Genomic DNA, 18840 nt, shown 5'->3' with positions numbered 1-18840 from the left:
AAAATCTTGATATTCCACGTGCATGAGGATGTACTCTGCCAATGCAACTGAAGATAGCCTATTTGGGGAGTTACACTCCATGTAAAGCGGGCAGCGGATTTCTCTGTGTGCGCACATAATAAGCCTTGAAGTCAATCAGTGTGGAGTTTTGCATTTTTGAGAAGTTGTTTTGCACTCGTTTTTATGAAGAAAGGTGACTTTGAAACAAAGTGCTTTTAAACTTTTGCATGCAACTTGAGCACTCACTCTGCAAAATAAGATGGCTGATGAGGAGAAAAAATGTGTGGGGGAAGAGGATACAATGGAGCCCAGGACACGCAAGATGACAGATAAAGCACAAGAGGATAAATTGCAAAAGTGCATTGCAATGAGAAGACGAAAATTAGGAGCTTTAACAAGTAAAATAAAGGAAGTTGAGACCATGATGAGTGATGCTCAAAATTTACAAAATGTGAAAAATAAAATGGAAAATGATTTCGCTGTTTCCCTAAACGAGTTTAGCTGTCTCAACAACGAAGTTGCAAGTCTTTTCATGACTGAAGATGAAAGGATAATTGATCAAGACAACTGGTTCGAAGCTAAAATGGCATATATCAGAGAGTTTATGAAAACAACTAAACAATGGATTGCAGATGCACATAAGCAAGAACCCACACTGCAAAATATGCCTGAGCCCACACTGCAAAAAGAGGATGATGTGATCGATGTTGAAAAGGAAAGTAAAGCATGCACATTCATTCAAAAGGCAGATGCTGGACAAATAACAAATGATGTGACAGTTGACCCACAAGATGCCGTTAAACCAGATGACAGTATTTCACAGACTGGTGTCATTAATGTTGGACATGCCCGCCCACGTGGATCTCATGTAAGTCGTTCATCAACTACATCACGAGTTTCGTCAACACTTGTTAAACAAGAGGCGGAGCATGCAGCCTTGCTTGAACGTGCTGCAGCACAGAAGAAAATGCAACAGCTTGAGTTGGAAATGGCCAAGATTAAAGTTGCAAAAGAGGAACTCGAGTTGGAGACTGCAATAGCTGAAAGCAATGCAAAACTAAAAGTGCTCAAAGAGTACGAAGGATCGGAAGATGGTTCGAGTAGCCACTCCCTACTACAAAGGCTACGAGATGGGAAAGCGAAGCAGGAAGCGAAGCAGGAAGCCAACACTGTTTCGCATCCTCAACCAGTCAAAGCAACCTTTGACACACAACCACAAACGATGCGCGTCCAAGTGCCAAAAGTGGCTCAACAAGACTTTGGATATAACGATCAAGTTAACAGAGGAGACGACATGCTAAAAGTCATGCAAAATCAGAATGCAATCACTGAACTACTTGTAAAGCAACAGACGCAATCTCAGCTACCTACAAAGGATATCCCTGTGTTCAAGGGCGACGCACTGCAATACAAATCTTTCATCAGAGCGTTCGAGCACTCAATAGATCAGAAGACGGACAATGATCAGGACAAATTGTATTTTTTGGAACAATTTACTGCCGGTGAACCTCAGGAGCTAGTTCGCAGCTGTGCTCACATGCCGCCCAGCAAAGGCTACTATGAAGCTAAACGACTGCTTCATAAGCACTACGGGGATGAACTACGGATCGCCAGCGCGTACATTGATAAAGCCCTTAAATGGCCACAGATCAAGACCGATGACGGGAAGGCATTAAGTGCTTACGCAATGTTTTTGGTTGGATGTCGCAACACTATGGAAGACATAGAATTTTTAGAAGAGATGGACAACCCGACCAACCTACGAGCAGTGGTGTCTAAGCTGCCCTACAAAATTAAGGAGCGTTGGCGTGCTGCAGCCTACGATATCAAAGAACGAAGAGGCAGAAGAGCAAAGTTTGCCGATCTAGTGAGCTACATAGACCGCCAAGCTAACATAGTGATGGATCCCCTCTTTGGTAACATACCAGACAACCGCCCAACCACAATTGGAAAGACTGATCAAAAAGAAAGGTATTCTGTGAAGAGAGAGGTCCGTGGCAGCAGTTTCGCAAACCAACGTCTGTGCTGAAAACAAAGGACATCAAGGAACATATGTGAAGCCAGCAAACCCAAGCAAAACAGGGGTTGCCTTTGAGAAACCATGTTTGTATTGTCAGCAATCACACACTCTAGCTTCATGCAGCAAACTCAAAAATCAGCCACACAAGGAACGCGTGGAGTTCTTGAAGTCAAAGGGCTTATGCTTCGGATGCCTCACCGCAGGTCATCTCAGCAAGTTCTGTAAAAGCAGAATAGACTGTAAAGAATGTGGGTTAAAGCATCCAGACATTCTACACATGGTAAAAAAGGAAGTCTCACCTGAGAAGAATGATGGCGCAGCAAGCTTTGTCTCACCTGAAAAGAAGGATGGGGCTCACGGAAACGAAGTATCATGTGCCCAAGTTTCTATTATGCAAGAGTCCTGCAGCCTCACGGGGGCCGGAGAACCTGAATGTGTGCTGTCAATAGTACCGGTGAGGATTAAGTCAACCAAGAGCGACAAGTATGTGGAAACGTATGCTTTCATGGACCCGGGAAGCACAGCAACATTTTGCACAGAAGACCTGAGAAAGAAACTGAATGTTAAAGGGAAACCAACACAAATACTTCTCAGCACCATGGGTCAAGATAAACTTGGAGAACAGAAACTCATGAACAGTTATGCTATATCAGACCTGGAAGTGTGCGGACTGGAAGAAACCAAGTATATTGAGCTACCCAAAGCGTTCACTCACACCAACATATCTGTTCACACCGAGAACATACCAAAGCAGTCAGATATCCAGAAGTGGCCTTATCTCAGTGAAGTACGCCTGCCAGAAATAGAAGCGGATGTAGGCCTACTTATTGGAGCAAACTGCGCAAAAGCAATGGAGCCGTGGCACATCATCAACAGCCAAGACGGAGGCCCTTATGCGGTGAAAACTGCCATTGGCTGGGTTGTGAATGGGCCCATGAGGAAGGAACTGAATGACACAGAGAGCAAACTGCCTCAGTGTTCAGTGAACAGGATCTCTGTGATGGAAATCGAGAAGCTACTGGTCCAACAGTATAATGCTGATTTCCCAGAGCGTAACTACGACGACAAAGAAGAGATGTCTCAAGAAGACAAACACTTCATGCACTCTGTGCAGAAAACAACAGTTTTGGAGAACGGACATTACAGCATAGGATTGCCGCTCAAGAACGAGAAGCTCCAAATGCCTAATAACCGTTGTGTAGCGGAGCAGCGCATAGCCAGTTTGCACAGAAAGCTCAAGAAGAATCCTGAGTTCTTTGAAGATTACAAAGGCTTCATGGACAAAATCATTGACAAAGGCTACGCTGTCCAAGTTCCGCCAGACCAGCTGAAACGTGAAGACAACAGGGTGTTCTACATACCACACCACGGGGTGTATCACCCGAAAAAAGGAAAGTTACGAGTGGTCTTTGACTGCACAGCCTCGTATCAGGACCGGTCTCTGAACAGTGAGTTATTGCAAGGACCCGATCTGACCAACACGTTAGTTGGTGTCCTCTTAAGATTTCGTGAGGAGCCAATAGCCATGATGGCAGACATCGAGTCGATGTTTTATCAAGTGAAGGTCCCAGAAGACGATGCAGATCTACTCCGCTTTCTTTGGTGGCCCGACGGCAAGTTGGATGAGCCCATGGAGGAATTTAGAATGACGGTGCACCTCTTTGGGGCTACCTCATCCCCAAGTGTCGCTTCATATGCACTCAGACGAACCGCTGAGGACCACAAAGCCACTGCATCCCCCGAAGCTGTGCAAACAGTTTTACGCAACTTCTATGTAGATGATTGCTTGAAGAGCGTATCAACAGAAGATGATGCAGTGACCTTGGCTAATGATCTCCGCACCTTGTGTGCCAGAGGAGGTTTCACTCTAACAAAATGGATGAGCCATAGCAGAAAGGTGTTGATGTCCATCCCGGAAGTACACAGAGCCAGTGAAGTAAAAGATCTGGACTTAAGCCATGATGCTCTACCAGTCGAGAGGGCTCTCGGCATACGGTGGGATACCGAAAGAGATGCTTTCACCTACAGCACGAAGCTGCAAGACAAGCCAATGACCCGAAGGGGCATTTTATCCGTCGTCAACTCCATCTATGACCCCCTCGGCTTCCTGGCTCCGGTCATATTGCGTGCTAAACTCCTGCTGAAAGAGCTTTGTAAAGCGCAACATGGTTGGGATGAGAACATTGATGAAAAACATGCTGATGATTGGAAAAGGTGGAAAGAAGATGTTACTCACCTTTCTGACTTCCACATGAACAGATGTTTAAAACCTTCAGACCTTGGAAGCACTGCCACAGCGAGGTTACATCATTTTTCGGATGCCTCAGAGTACGCATATGGTACTGTGTCATATCTGCTGCCAGAGAACAAGCAAGGCAAGAAACACTGTTCTTTCCTGATGGGGAAAGCAAGAGTAGCACCCCTCAAACATGTCACAATCCCCAGACTCGAATTGACAGCAGCAGTCGTTGCGGTGAAGATGGATAAGATGTTGCGTCAAGAACTTCAAGTACCACTGCAACAGTCTATCTTTTGGACAGACAGCACAACCGTGCTCAGGTACATTGACAATGACACTGCTCGTTTCAAAACCTTTGTTGCGAACAGAGTCACACTGATCCGAGAAGCCACCAAGCCATCTCAATGGAACTACGTTGGTACAGCAGAAAATCCTGCAGATCAAGCCAGCAGAGGTCTGAAGGCCAAGAATTTGGTGCAAGGAGGAGGATGGATCAATGGACCGAGCTTCTTGCTGAATGATGAATGTGATTGGCCGAAACAACCTGTGCAAAGGAAAGAAAGCCTTCAAGACGATCCGGAGGTCAAGAGCACCGTTGCAGTCAACACAATCAAAGTCGAAGATAACATGGAACCAATGAGTGAGTTGATCAGCTATTACTCAGACTGGCACAGACTGAAAAGGTCAGTGGCCTGGATTCTAAGGCTAAAGAAGACTCTGTGGCGACTGAAGGAGGAAAGAAAAGAGATCTCAAAAATAATCACTCAAACCGAAAAGGACCCTGAAAAGCAAGAGTCAAAGTTGGAACGCCATATGCAGAAATACAAAACAACAACAGAAAAGAAACCACTTACCTTGGATGATCTGGTCACCGCAGAGTCAGAGATAATCCACTTCAGCCAAAGACAGCAGTTTGGAGAAGAAATCAAAGCTCTGCAGAAAGACAAACAAGTTAGTCGCAACAGTCAGCTGTTCAAACTGGACCCGATTCTTCGAGATGGCACTTTGAGAGTTGGCGGAAGACTCAACAAGTCGGCGATGCCAGAGAATGTCAAACATCCGGCAATACTCTCTAAGCACAGCAGAGTTGCCACACTGATCTTGAGAGACATACATCAAAGAACAGGACACTGTGGACGGAGTTATGTCTTGTCACAACTGAGATGCAAGTATTGGATCCCACAAGCCAATTCTGCTGTCCGGAAGCTAATCAACAAGTGTGCAGTGTGCCGCAGGATCAGTGGAAGGGTTGGAGAGCAAAAGATGGCGAACCTACCCGAAGATCGCCTCTTGCCCGACAAACCTCCTTTTACGAATACCGGCGTTGATTATTTCGGCCCGTTTGACGTTAAGCGGGGCCGGAGTACAGTCAAGAGATACGGCGTGCTGTTCACCTGCCTCACCCTCAGAGCCGTACACATTGAAGTCGCAGACAGCCTCGACACAGACTCCTGCATCAATGCGATTCGCCGTTTCGTATGCAGACGAGGTCAAGTCTCCATCATGCGCTCTGACAACGGGACTAACTTTGTGGGCGCTGAAAGGGAGATGAGAGAAGCGATTCAACACCTGGATAATGACAAGATTGAAAGAGTCTTGCAACCAAAGGGAATAAAATGGATATTTAACAGCCCAGCCGCTTCCCACCAAGGCGGGATTTGGGAAAGACAAATTCGAACAGTGCGGAGGATCCTCAATTCTCTGTTGAAAGAGCAAGCTGTGAATGATGATTGCCTTCAAACAATAATGTGTGAGGCCGAGAGTATCATCAATGGCAGGCCGCTCACAAGTGTCTCGGATGATGTGAATGACCTCGAGCCTCTGACGCCCAATCATTTATTGCTACTGAGGACTCAACCCAGCATGCCTCCAGGCATCTTCAGTAAAGACGACACATACACAAGAAAGCGATGGAAGCAAGTCCAATATCTGGCGGACTTATTCTGGACCAGATGGACACACGAGTATCTCCCACTCCTCCAAGAACGCCAGAAGTGGTCAAGGCCACGAAGAAACTTCACAGCTGGAGATGTTGTGCTCCTAGTGGACAGTTCTTCTCCTCGCAATTCCTGGCTCATGGGGAGAGTAGTTGAGACTTTACCGGACTCGAGTGGAACCGTACGAAGGGTGAAGATAAAAACCAAGACCAGCATCCTGGAAAGGCCTGTTAACAAACTGTGCCTGTTGGAGGAGGCAGCTTCAGGAGAGAAGACTGAGTGAGAAGATTTGAGAAAAAGAGGACTCACTAGTTCATGGACATTTTTGAAGTATCTTGGATGTTAATATCTTAGTTTGTAATTGCTTAGTCCTCCTGCCTAACCAATTAGGGGCCGGGTAATGTAGGAGCCAATGAAAGGCTAATTGATTAATGATAATAATTTAGTTAAAAACAATTAATAACTGCTAATGATAATTTCATTGTATTTCATAAGTTTTATGTTGCTCTAAAATGCATAATTTAGTCATATATAAGATGATAAAAAGTTTCTATATTTTAGGCTTTTACATAAATGTGACGTCATTGCATAGGTCTAGCTCTGATTGGATGCTGCTTTGATCACAGGTTAGTTGGAGTCAGACTTTGATAGAAGCAACACAGTTTTTTGACCGTGCGCTTGACATGTAAACTTTGTGTTTTTTCAGTAAACATTCTAAAGGTGAAAGTTGTCTGTCTCGTCGTTCGCGTTGCAAATACTGAATTGTAGACTACTCCAACAAGTGGTACAGAAGAATAAAGGGTAACACTTTACAATAACGTACACAAATCCTATAGTAGTTACTGATAAACTAACCATTAACTAATCGCCAGTTAATCATTCGCTAATGAAAAATTTGGCATTAGTTTATCACTAGTTAATCATAGTTAATGAGTAGGTAGTCATTAGTTAATGATTAGTATCTAATTTCCTGAGTAGAGTAGTTAATCAGTACCTAATGATTACTAAATTTCAGCTCGTGAATAGAGTAGTTAATCATTACTTAATGATTCCAAAATGTCAGTGCGTGAATGTATTAGTTAATCATTAGTTAATCATTAGTTAATCTTTTTGTGTACCCTATTGTAAAGTGGTGCATCATACTCAGTAGTTTATGAATACTGAATCATTACCTGCCCATTAGTTACTCTTTTCGCACCCTAATATAAAGTGAAAGATATCCTTATCAAATAAACACTCCCTCCAGGTGAGATTCGAACCCTGAACCCCAAGATTGTTAAATTGTAAGTCTGGTTCTCTACCATCTGAGCTAACCAGCCTGTTGCTTGTTCGAGCCATACTATTGAATGTAGAGCCTGAGACCAAGTATTATAGTTTAAAGGTATATTCCACCCAAATACTACTTTCTGTCCAAGTACTTACAAGTACTTAGACATAAGTAGTATTTGGCTGAAACATACCTAAGTACTTGGACATGAAGTAGTATTTGGATGGAATATACCTTTAAAACTATAAGTATTTGGAGAGAAGGTAGTATTTGGGTGGAATATATCTTAAAAACTATAAGTACTTGAACAGAAAGTAGTATGTGGATAGGACATAATACTTAGTCTCTGACTCTACAGACCTATAGTATGGCTCTACCAAGTAACAGGCTGGTTAGCTCAGATGGTAGAGAACCAGACTTACAATTTAACAGTCTTGGGGTTCAGAGTTCGAATCTCACCTGGAGGGAGTGTTTATTTGATAAGGATATCTTTCACTTTATATTAGGGTGCGAAAAGAGTAACTAATGGACAGGTAATGATTCAGTATTCATAAACTACTGAGTATGATGCACCACTTTACAATAGGGTACACAAAAAGATTAACTAATGATTAACTAATACATTCACGCACTGACATTTTGGAATCATTAAGTAATGATTAACTACTCTATTCACGAGCTGAAATTTAGTAATCATTAGGTACTGATTAACTACTCTACTCAGGAAATTAGATACTAATCATTAACTAATGACTACCTACTCATTAACTATGATTAACTAGTGATAAACTAATGCCAAATTTTTCATTAGCGAATGATTAACTGGCGATTAGTTAATGGTTAGTTTATCAGTAACTACTATAGGATTTGTGTACGTTATTGTAAAGTGTTACCGAATAAAGGATTAAGAGAGAGTGCCACTACACATGTCTTTGACAGGAGTATTAACCCTAACATACATGTCTTTGACAGGAGTAGTAACCCTAACATACATGTCTTTGACAGGAGTAGTAACCCTAACATACATGTCTTTGACAGGAGTAGTAACCCTAACATACATGTCTTTGACAGTAACATGCACTAAGCCTAACAGAAACAAGCAAGGTGTCTACAAAGCAGACTTGGGGATACATGCAGAGAACCCATGTACATGTTCACAAATAGTACACATATACACAACAATATATATAATATGAATTGAAGAGTATTCTACTCCATAACTAAGCACACGTGTTCGACAACAGCCTGTGACAGCCACATTCAGGGTAGTGTGGCTGTGAGCTCAGAATACAGTAGAGTAGAATACTCTTCAGTTCATTTCATATTATATATATTGTTGTGTAAATGTGTACTATTTGTGAACATGTACATGGGTTCGCTGCATGTATCCCCAAGTCTGCTTATAGACACCTTGCTTGTTTCTGTTAGGCTTAGTGCCCTGATTGATGTGCTGCCCCCCAGGCATGATAGACTCCTCCCTGTGGCTACCAGCCTACTTAAGCCTGTTACAAGCAGCTGAAACTATGGCTGACGATGGTCTGAAGACCCAAACGTTCCTTTTTCTGTTTGTATCACTTGTCGCTTTTTTTGCACTATGGTGAATTAAAGCCGGATTTTTTGCATCCGTATGCCTCATTTTTTGAAAGTGAGCGAGCCCTCTTCACTCTTTGTTTGGACCTGGCCTCATGCACCTTTAGGAAGCAGTTGTAAGCCTGAGTCTTAAAGAGCGCAAACTTCCTCTGCTACTATTGACTACAATGAGATACTGTGCAGTGATGATGTCACAGCAGTGATGTCACAATGAGATACTGTGCAGTGATGATGTCACAGCAGTGATGTCACAATGAGATACTGTGCAGTGTCCAGTGTGATGGAATTGCCTTTGACCTTCTGATCTCATTTTGCTTTTCTTTCTGTTTTGTTTTCAGAATCAGAATCACTTTTACTGCCACAGCATGTAATCAGATTACATAGGAAGCATGTAATCAGATTACATAGGAAGTTGACTTTAGTGTAAGTATGCAACGTAGTGGTCACATCAATAGTCGGAAGACAAAGAAATACAGGAAGACAAAATCACAAAAATATCAAAGTGTGCAATCCAATATAATATACAACCCCCCCCCCCTTACAGAAAAAACACATGAGGTTCACACGTGTCCACATGTGGATGAAACATGTGGACACGTTAAATTCCACATGTGAAAACATGTGGAACACATGTGAAACCCATGGGAAGCGTTTGGTTTTGGAACATTTTCACATGTGATCACATGCGATTTTGCACATGTGAAGTTCATGTGGTTTTTCTGTAAGGGCCCCCCAACCCCAAATCAGAAAGCCCTGAGTGATGTCGTTTCTCTTGCATTTATGTTTCTTGTGCATGTTCGCATTCATCTCCTCTTTTATTATGTACAGCACCCGGTGTTTTCAAAAGTGCAATTTAGTCCATCAAAAGTGAACGTCTGTTGAACAGACAGAGGATCTCCAGTGCTGCACAAAACTGCTGCTATTATTATAGGAGTTATGGGGGGATGGGGGGGGGGAGACACTGCAGCTGCATGAGACTTGTAAGGGAATAACATGGTACTGGAGAGTGGAGATGATGATGTATGAAGGCAGGCCTGTGAAAGACGCGTCACAGCAGCAGTGAGGCTGATGTTGAGGGTGAAAAATGTGTTTGAGGAAAAAGCTTATCTGAGCATCATGCCGACAGCTCCGTGCCCCCAGTCCTCCTTCATAAATCAGTGCACAGAGTCCTGGTTCACTCCCACTCTCAGGAGAGACAGCCCTGAATACAGGAAGACAGCATACTGTACCAGAGACATCTAACACAGCTGGACAGGCTCTTCTTTCCTTCACTTTGTCTCTCATTTTCTCCCCAGTTGTACTTGGCCAATTCCCCCTGCTGTCCCGGTCGTTTGCTCCGCCGCCTCTGCCGATTTGGGGAGAGCCATAGACTAGCACATGCTCCCTCTGATACACGTGCAGTGGCCAGCCGCTTCTTTTCACATGACCGTGAGGAGTTTCACCGGCAGGACGTAGTGAATGGGAGATTCATGCTATTCCCACAATTTCCCCTTACCCCCCCAACACAGGCGCCCAGACTGACCAGAGGAGGCGCTAGTGCAACGACCAGGACGCGCGTACGCTTTTCCCAATCCACTTTCCATGAAAGCACACGTCACTTCTCGCTCGCACGTCAGCCGGCAAGCTTGGAAAATACTTTGGAAAGATGAGCGAAGATCGCCCGTTATGCAGCAGGGAGGATATATACACTTTATGCATAATATGACACATGAATTAAGCGGATATATCACTTTATGCAGATAATATGACATTATTTAAGTAATAAAACAGATGAATGTTTTTTCTTGGCTTTTAAAAGTAATCATCTCTGATTCTATAGTAGTATTATATTGGGGGCTGCAGTGTCACATTTAAACATTTTTTATTTGATGTCATGGAGAAGGACTACACTACCCACAATTCAAAAGTGTAAGGTCACCTGTGATTGGTGGACTACGCTGGGCCCTGCAATCATTTCACTAAATGAGTGAAATATCTCTGGGTACTACTACTAACAGTAACTAATAAAGCATTTTAGGATTTCCTCTTAGTTTTGATGGTTTGGGTCATAACATATTTGAAACAATTTCAAAGTCAAGTAACGACAGTCCTTTGCCATTTTGCTACTGAAGCTGTTTAACAATGTCTTTGTCCATGATCTCCTGGTCTGAAGGTTGTTGATGTTTCTCCTCTTTTCCTCTGCTGTCCTTCATGCTGGGTCTGTGAGCCAGAGACACCAGCTCCTTCTGGATCCTCTGCTCTCTCTGACGCCTCAGCAGAGCCAGGATCTCCCTCCTCTGGTCAGCCATGGCCAGGTACCTATGGCAAGCCATTTGAACATTTAGATATCAATCAACAGTGTCATGATTAGCCTACATTGTGACTAGTCAGAATTTTCATTCAAGATATCTATAACATCATTCTGACTAGTCAAAACGACAGTAGGAAATATCTGTAATTTAATTCCTCTTACTTAAACAGACCCTTTTCACAGCAGCCATTTTGAGGCAGGTGTAACCAATCTTATTACTACATTCATGTTGGACAATTGCTCATAGTCAGGTGCAGCTTTAGTAGCCTACCTGATTTGAGAGATGGATGTTGACGTTCTGGACAAAAGCACCAAATTGTCCACAAATATTGGTAGGAGCCACTTCAGCAAATGCATTATGCCGGCCATCTTGGATTTTCAAATTGGCCGCAATGTAAAAACCTATATCTACCAATATCTCAGCTTCTAAGCCACTTAGGTTCACTTAGGATCAGTTAGGATCACTTATGGTGTCGAAACATACTTTCATGGTCAAGGAATACAACTATACAATTTAAAAATACATTCCTTTTTTAACTCATTCACTGCCAACAACGTATGAACACGTTTTCAGAATCCAGCTGTTCCCTGCCAACAACGTGTTTACACGTTTTTGGCATCGATTTTTTTTTTTTGACGGTGGGTTGTGCATCTAAGCCTTTTACATCTCTTATATAATTATTGGAGCCACCGAACGTTTACAACCCATTCCACCGACCCACTAAGTGGCAACAGTGCTCTCCTTGCTAGAGGAAGGAAAGCATTTTTTTAACTTGTCAAGCCATTCTCAGCCCAGCCATTCTCCTTTTCGCGCTGATTGCTGGCGATGCGGGATTGCAAATTTACATAATAGATTCAGCCGATCTACTATGATCGGGTGATAGATTACAGGTGGACGAACACACTTTGAAACACGCAGCATAAATATGACCAGAATCGCAAAAGCTTCTCTCAACCAAAACTCCAAACGAGTGAGTCCATCCCGACTTCCTCAAACAGCGGCTGTGCAGACAGGCACAGGAGAGCAGCAAAGCACTGACTGGTGACAAGCTTGTCCGCCCACGGAGGGCGGAGTTGAAGCAACTCGAGAGGGAGGGAGAGAGAGAGAGAGAGAGAGAGAGAGAGAGAGAGAGAGGGAGGGAGAGCGAGAGGGAGGGAGAGAGAGAGAGAGAGCGAGAGGGGGAGGGAGAGAGAGAGAGAGAGAGCCAAAAATGAATGGTTAAAGTGACAGTTCCATCCAATTTCACAAAAAGCCGTTTATCTCTGAATATTCTTTTTCACGCTAAAACCATGCTGTATTCAACTGCTAATGCTTACATAACTACTAACTCTACAAACTAACTCTTTTAGACAGAGAAAGTACACATTCTATTAGTACTTTTGAGATATTGTATGTTCACAAACTCCAAGCTGAAACGAATCCTCGGCTCTTATAAAATGAGCCATAATCCTCAAAAAACGGCTTGGCAGAAGCTATCTACAGCAAAAAAAAACGTCTGGCAGTCAATGTGTTAATGAACATGAATAATAAATTCTACATACAATTGGAAAAAATAATAAATTTGTATACTGTAGCCCAGTCATTGAAAACACTGCCTATAATAACCATTAGGCCACTTCTCACAGGGACAACTGCAGAGTTCAGTACACTTCCAACATGAGCACCTCGTGCCACATCCACGTTCAGTCCTGCAGCTACATCTGACCAGCGCCTTGCAGCCTTGGAGGCCACAGCCAACATGTTCCACACAGGAACCCATGACTGGTTGTCCTCGTCAAGAGTCCAGCCACAACCCTCTGGAGTAGGTGTGTGTGTGTGTGTGACAACCAGATATGGGCTGATGGGCTTACTGGAAAGAGCGTGACTCGAACTGGTCGAATTGGTCATTCATTCGCAAACATAGTAGCTAACGAATGTAGCTAAGAGCTAGCTAACGCCAGAGCGGCTAATGCTAGCTATTTACCGGTATATCAGTATTTATATCAGCCATGCATGATGTATGACTATAGCGTTCCATTGAGTCATACATCATCATCACCCAGCAACAGCTTTTATTTATTTTACTTTGAGCACAAAATGAGGTTATTTGTGGGGACCTGAGTGGCGCCACGCTCAGACAGGATCCGTCCTTCACACCTGCATTCTTTTGGGTCTTGGATGATTCAGTTGCTATGGCGATGACAGGGAGGAGACTGCACTGTCTGTGCCCCGTGTGCACGTCTGCCTGTAATGTGGAACGCACAGCAGCGCTGAGGCACAGGCAGCAGCAGCTTTCTGTGTTCTATGGAGAGAGAGAGCGTAGCTGGCAAGCCTCAAAGCAGAGACTCGCCCACTGGCTCTGTCAAGGTAGTTCACAGGCTGATGTGTTGTTGGCGGGCAAGGATGTCATCAATGATGTCACTTGAGCAACTGTTTTCGCTGTCAGTCAAATTTATTTCTTCCTCTGTTTGGAGCCTCTGGAGTGAGACTCAGCCCTGGAGTGAGACTCAGCCCTGGAGGCTGAGTTGAAGCGCAGGGTTTGAGGGCGCACTAGCAGGGCAGCACCGGTGGACACACGATGCCCTCCCTCTGACGCAGTTGACTCAGGACCATGTTTTGCATGTGCCCCCCTCAGTCTCGTACTGGACTTCAATGGACTCTTCTGGACTTTGGGCGTGTGGTTGTGTTGTTTCTCTACAGGTGTGCTGGGCAGAGGGAGGCTCTGTGTCTGCTCAGGTGAGCTTTCCTCCTGAGGACCTACATGATGTTGTGCCCTCTCCAGCAGTCTCGTGAGGCTGCCGTGCAGCGTGGTGTTCTCCTGCTCCAGGACCCTGATTCGGATGCAGTTTGCCTGCATCTTCTGCTCCATATGCAGAAGCACATTGCCTGCACTTTGGGTTTGGACCTGAACAAAGGAGCTGAGCTCTGGGAAAGCCACCAGCAGCTTCTCCCTCTGGCTACAATCTTGGACCTCCTCCCTCAGCTGCGCCATGCTGTCCTTCAGCTCGCCTACGTGAGCCTCTAGTTTCCGCTTCTCCCGTTGGAGCTCAGAACACAGCGCCTGCTGCTGGCCGGACTGTGACAGCAGTTGTTGCTTCTCCTCTGACATGTGCTTCAGCTGATCCTGCAGGTCGCTCTGTCTCTCCTTTCTCTCTGCCAGCTGCCTCTGTAGCTCCTCGCACTCTTGGTCAAGAGCGTCCACTCTCTCTAACAAAGATCTCTGCTTGGCCTGCGTTGATTCTTCCTGACGACAAGCGCTGTGGTACTTGGTGCTCTCGTTGACAAGGAGGAGTTGTGTTTCGGAGATCAGACTCTCTAACTGCTGGTTCCTTTGCTCTAGTTTACGCCGGGCGTCTTCCTCTATCTGCAGGGTCTTCACTTTCTCCTGCAGCTCATTCCTCTCACACTCGAGTGCACTGAATCTTTCATGTTGTACAGTCAGTTCTTCCTTTAGTCTGTAGGCGCTCTCCTCCAAGGACAAAGTTCCTTTTTGGAGTTGCTGCTGCTCCTCTTGTAGCCTTTGCTCTCTTTCTTTTCCAGACCTCTGCGTCCCCTGCAGTGTCTGCTCCAGCCGGAGAACGCTGGCCTGGTGCTTTGCCGTTTCTCTCTTCAGCTGCTTCTGTGCTCTTGCCATCTGAGTCCTGCACCCGTCCCGCTCTGCTTCTGCTGCCGCGAGTCTCTCTCTGAGAGGCCGTACCGTCGCACGCACCTCCTGTAGATGCTTCCCCAGCCGGCCCATGTCCCTGCGCTGTTCTCTGGACCACTGAGCCACGTCGCCTGCTGTCAGGTGGCCCAGCTCCAGAGCTTCCTCCACAGCTACCTGGAGCTGCTGCAGAGACGAGGGCAGGCCCTCACTCTGACACAGCTCTACTAGAGCGTCTCCTGTTTGCTTCAAGATGGACTGCACTTGATTACAGGCATCACAGGGGACGAGGGACAATTGCACCGTCTGGGAACTCACGTTACGGGTGTCTGTGGAAATAGGTGTGGGGAAACGCGGCAGACGGCAGGTGGGACCGGTTGGTTGTACAAAATTGCCATCATTCTGTGGCACAAACTTAAAGGAGCTGGGTGAAGACAAGGCAGATGAGCAAGGTCTGCTCAGGTCGCTCCTCGAGCTCATGAGGGGGGAGGCAGATGACACTGTTGCCGTTTCATCACCGTCACATTTCTTTGCTGTTGGCGCTTTTTGGACGTCTCTGAAGGTGTCCTTCAGTTCAACTAAATGACTCCAGTAGTGTCGGACCACAAGGCCAACTGACACACATCCTGTCTGCTGGCTGTGGTCTCTCCTGTGCCCATCACTCCTCAGCTGCTCAGTAAAAGCACTGAAACTTTGCATAAGAAGCAGTAGTCTGTCAATCACCAGCTCCACTAAGATAATGTGCGAATGCCGATTGAATTCATCCTCCCCATCCACAAAGTCATACTGTTCCAGCAGCGACGCCAAGTCTAGATCACAGGAAAGCTTGTCCGGGAACTTCCAGGAGGGGAAGCGGACTGGGCCGGTTCTGGAGAACACGTCCAGCACGGCTCCCTGAAGGTCCACCAGATCTTTTCTGAGACTTTCAACACAATCCTGATGACCTAAGAGCTGACTCATATCTGACAAGCTCGGTTATCTGTTTTCTTACTGGATCCACAGTAGAAGTGAACTGATGTAGCGTTAGCTTCTGGATGACTTGTTGACACCACGTGTCCATAGCAGCAACGCCAGAAAGCCGAGCAACAGGGTTGTTCAGCATGACGCACATCGGTGATGTTGCTCCGATGCATGTGGGGCAGCACCGAATGGTGACCTGGTCCATGTTGTTGCAACTAGTTCAGGGTTCATTGGCTGGGCTGTGAGAAAACCTCAGCAGGGAAGGATTTATAACATCAATGATGACATCACAGATGGCATCGCTCACTGATGACATCACAATTGTGATGATCACTGATGACATCAATCACTGATGAATCACTGATGACATCACATTTGCTCGAGTGACATCACTGATGACATCACTCACTGAGTGACAGCATGTCCTATCATTAAACATTATGACATACAAATATGCATGATAACAGGATGATATTATGACATAACATTATGACATAACATCTACATAATAAAGTTGAAGCTGTCTGTCCCTCTGTCTGTCCATCTGTGTGTCGCCTACGTATCTGCAACTGAATTGTCAATCACAATAGACTATTGTGACTTCAGATATATCATTCTTCCGAGGACAAATGACGTTACTTTTGCCATAAGTGTGTGTCGGGTTTCTCATGACAGATATCGACAATTCAGTTGCAGATATGTACAGTACTATAAGCCTTTCTGCAATGTGAATTGTGGATATCGGCAAATAAATTATGATGACTAAGACTATTCCTAAATCCAGTTTGACATCTATGTCATTTTGACTAGTCAAAATTCCATTTCAACTCATTCTTACTTGTCAAAACTGAATATTTAAGATATCTAAAGTGGGACAAAGTACCCTAGATATCTTGAATTGAGGGGAATTAAAGATATATTGAGCTGGAATTATGACTAGGCGGATTTCAGATATCTATTCACATTGCAGATAGGCTATCTGCAACTGAATTGTTAATTATAGATAGTGAGATTTATTTATTTATTATTATAATTATTTTTAGATAGTGAGAAATAGGCTACACATGAATGGCAAAAGTGACATCATTTGTGGCTAGGAAGAATTCGATAGTGGATATCGGAACCTTCTTTATGGCTATAATAAACGGTGGCCTGCCTCTGCCTCTCCTCCTGTCTGTGCCGGGGGGGCGGAGCTGGGGGGGAGGCTGTGGCTCTGGCTGGAGCGGCTCTGGGGCGGCGGTGCGCCCGGGCCACCGGCAGCCTCTGGCGGATGTCCGCGGACACCAGGCGGGACTCGAGCGGCGGCTGGAGGCACAGGGAGCTCCACAGCTGCTTGGCGTGGGACACGTCCTCCGCACAGGAGCCCTCAAACACCAGCACGTCCTGCTCTGTCTGCCACTCTGCACGCTGTTCGCCCGACATCGCCTCCGACTAGATGTTGTATGAGAAAATAAGTAAAATAGAAAGAATTGAAGTTGACTATTATTATGTGAAAAATGAAAACGAAATGAAACACGAAGTGCACCTCCGCGCGTTGATGTTAAGTCAGTCACCATGGAAACGAGACCAGTGTAAAGAAGCAGCGTTTCCGGTCGTTCCTTTCAAAATTAAAATCCGAATTAGCGAACACGCTATGGAATGGGTTTTATTTTGAAGGCAAACTCGCCGGATGTCTGGTGTGAGCTTGACCAGCTTGACGGAGGTTAGTGAAGTGTTGCGCTGTCACACTGTATTCAGAAACACAACTACTCTCGTGTCGTGTTGTAACTTTAGCGTCAGTAGGCAACTTGCCAACTTACGTAGTTCAGTAACACACCTTCGGTGTGTGATGCAAAGAGAAAACTAACGTTACATCGACAAGAAATGTAAGTTTGACGTGAACCAAAACAAAACTGGCGACCTGGACAGCGCAGACATGATGACAAACTCAACGCTGTGTACGGTAGGCTAATATACCACGGTGTGGATACGTGCGGGCTACCTAGCTAGAAGGAAGGAAGAGGCAGATTCCATACATGTTTCCCAACTAAATGTGTGCAGTCGTTGATTTGCTAGAGTTCATTTGACTCGCCATGCGCCCTGCGTAAAGTTTCTATCATGTTTTATACTCATTGGAGACCTGCAACAGCAAATAATGCGCTACCAGCTTCTCAAGGTGTGTGGGGGGGTGGGGGGGGCGTTCCTTGGGGGTCCCCAGCAAAAAGGGGAATACTTATTTTCACTCCTTCCATAAGTAACGACAACATGTAGGCTATGACTATTTTGGTCATGGCACACTTGGCACACTGTATAAAACATCTAAAAGCACAACTCTTATCAGGGGACCCTGTGTGACACAATCTTATTTATTGGGTTGTCTGTGGTCTCATAAGTTTGAGAACCACTGGGCTAGACTATCCTCTGAAGTGTGCAAGCGAGGCTTCTCCGTGCATCTCCCATGGGTTTCAGTAGAACTGGCCGTCACAGAGCGTTTAGATCTTAAGATGTAATAACTCTTTCTTCCTTATAGGTTCCTTGGGCTGGCTTGCCTCCACCTCCATCTTCAGCTCGTGCACCGTGCTCTTGCCAACTTTGGTCACCAAGGAGACGAGCCGAGGCGGGGAGCACGCGCTCCGCTCCTCCCCCAGGTGTCGCACTCCGCCGGGCGGGTTTAAATAGCGTGGAGGAGGAAGGATGGGTCGTCGTCATCATCACTTCACCTGCCTGATCTCACACTCAGCACCTCAGCCTGGACTCCAGCAGCACAGAGGACTATCATCAGCACAGAACAGCACAGCACAGCACAGTGAGTATGGAAGCCTTTCTGTTTCTTTCAGACAGCTTCATGACACATACAGACTGAACAGCTTTGATCATGGGACCATGGGGAGCAGTTTCCATGCAATTACATTTTAATTAAACTCGTTACAGTCTG

General features: G+C 45.2%; 1 protein-coding gene across 1 annotated transcript; it reads right to left on the bottom strand.

Annotated features, from left to right (window-relative positions):
* Positions 1-13775: 13775 nt before the first annotated feature.
* Positions 13776-15926, bottom strand: LOC310787886 (coiled-coil domain-containing protein 157-like; the record flags this gene model as incomplete). Its single annotated transcript, XM_083649341.1, has 1 exon — positions 13776-15926. One exon carries the CDS (start codon positions 15924-15926, stop codon positions 13776-13778), a length of 2151 nt encoding a protein of 716 aa, XP_083505467.1.
* Positions 15927-18840: the final 2914 nt, after the last annotated feature.

Source organism: Poromitra crassiceps (genome assembly GCF_964638095.1).
Source record: "Poromitra crassiceps genome assembly, chromosome: 13".
Taxonomy (NCBI): Eukaryota; Metazoa; Chordata; class Actinopteri; order Beryciformes; family Melamphaidae; genus Poromitra; species Poromitra crassiceps.
The sequence above is the reverse complement of the archived record's forward strand: the minus strand, read 5'-3'. Positions and strand labels throughout refer to the sequence as shown.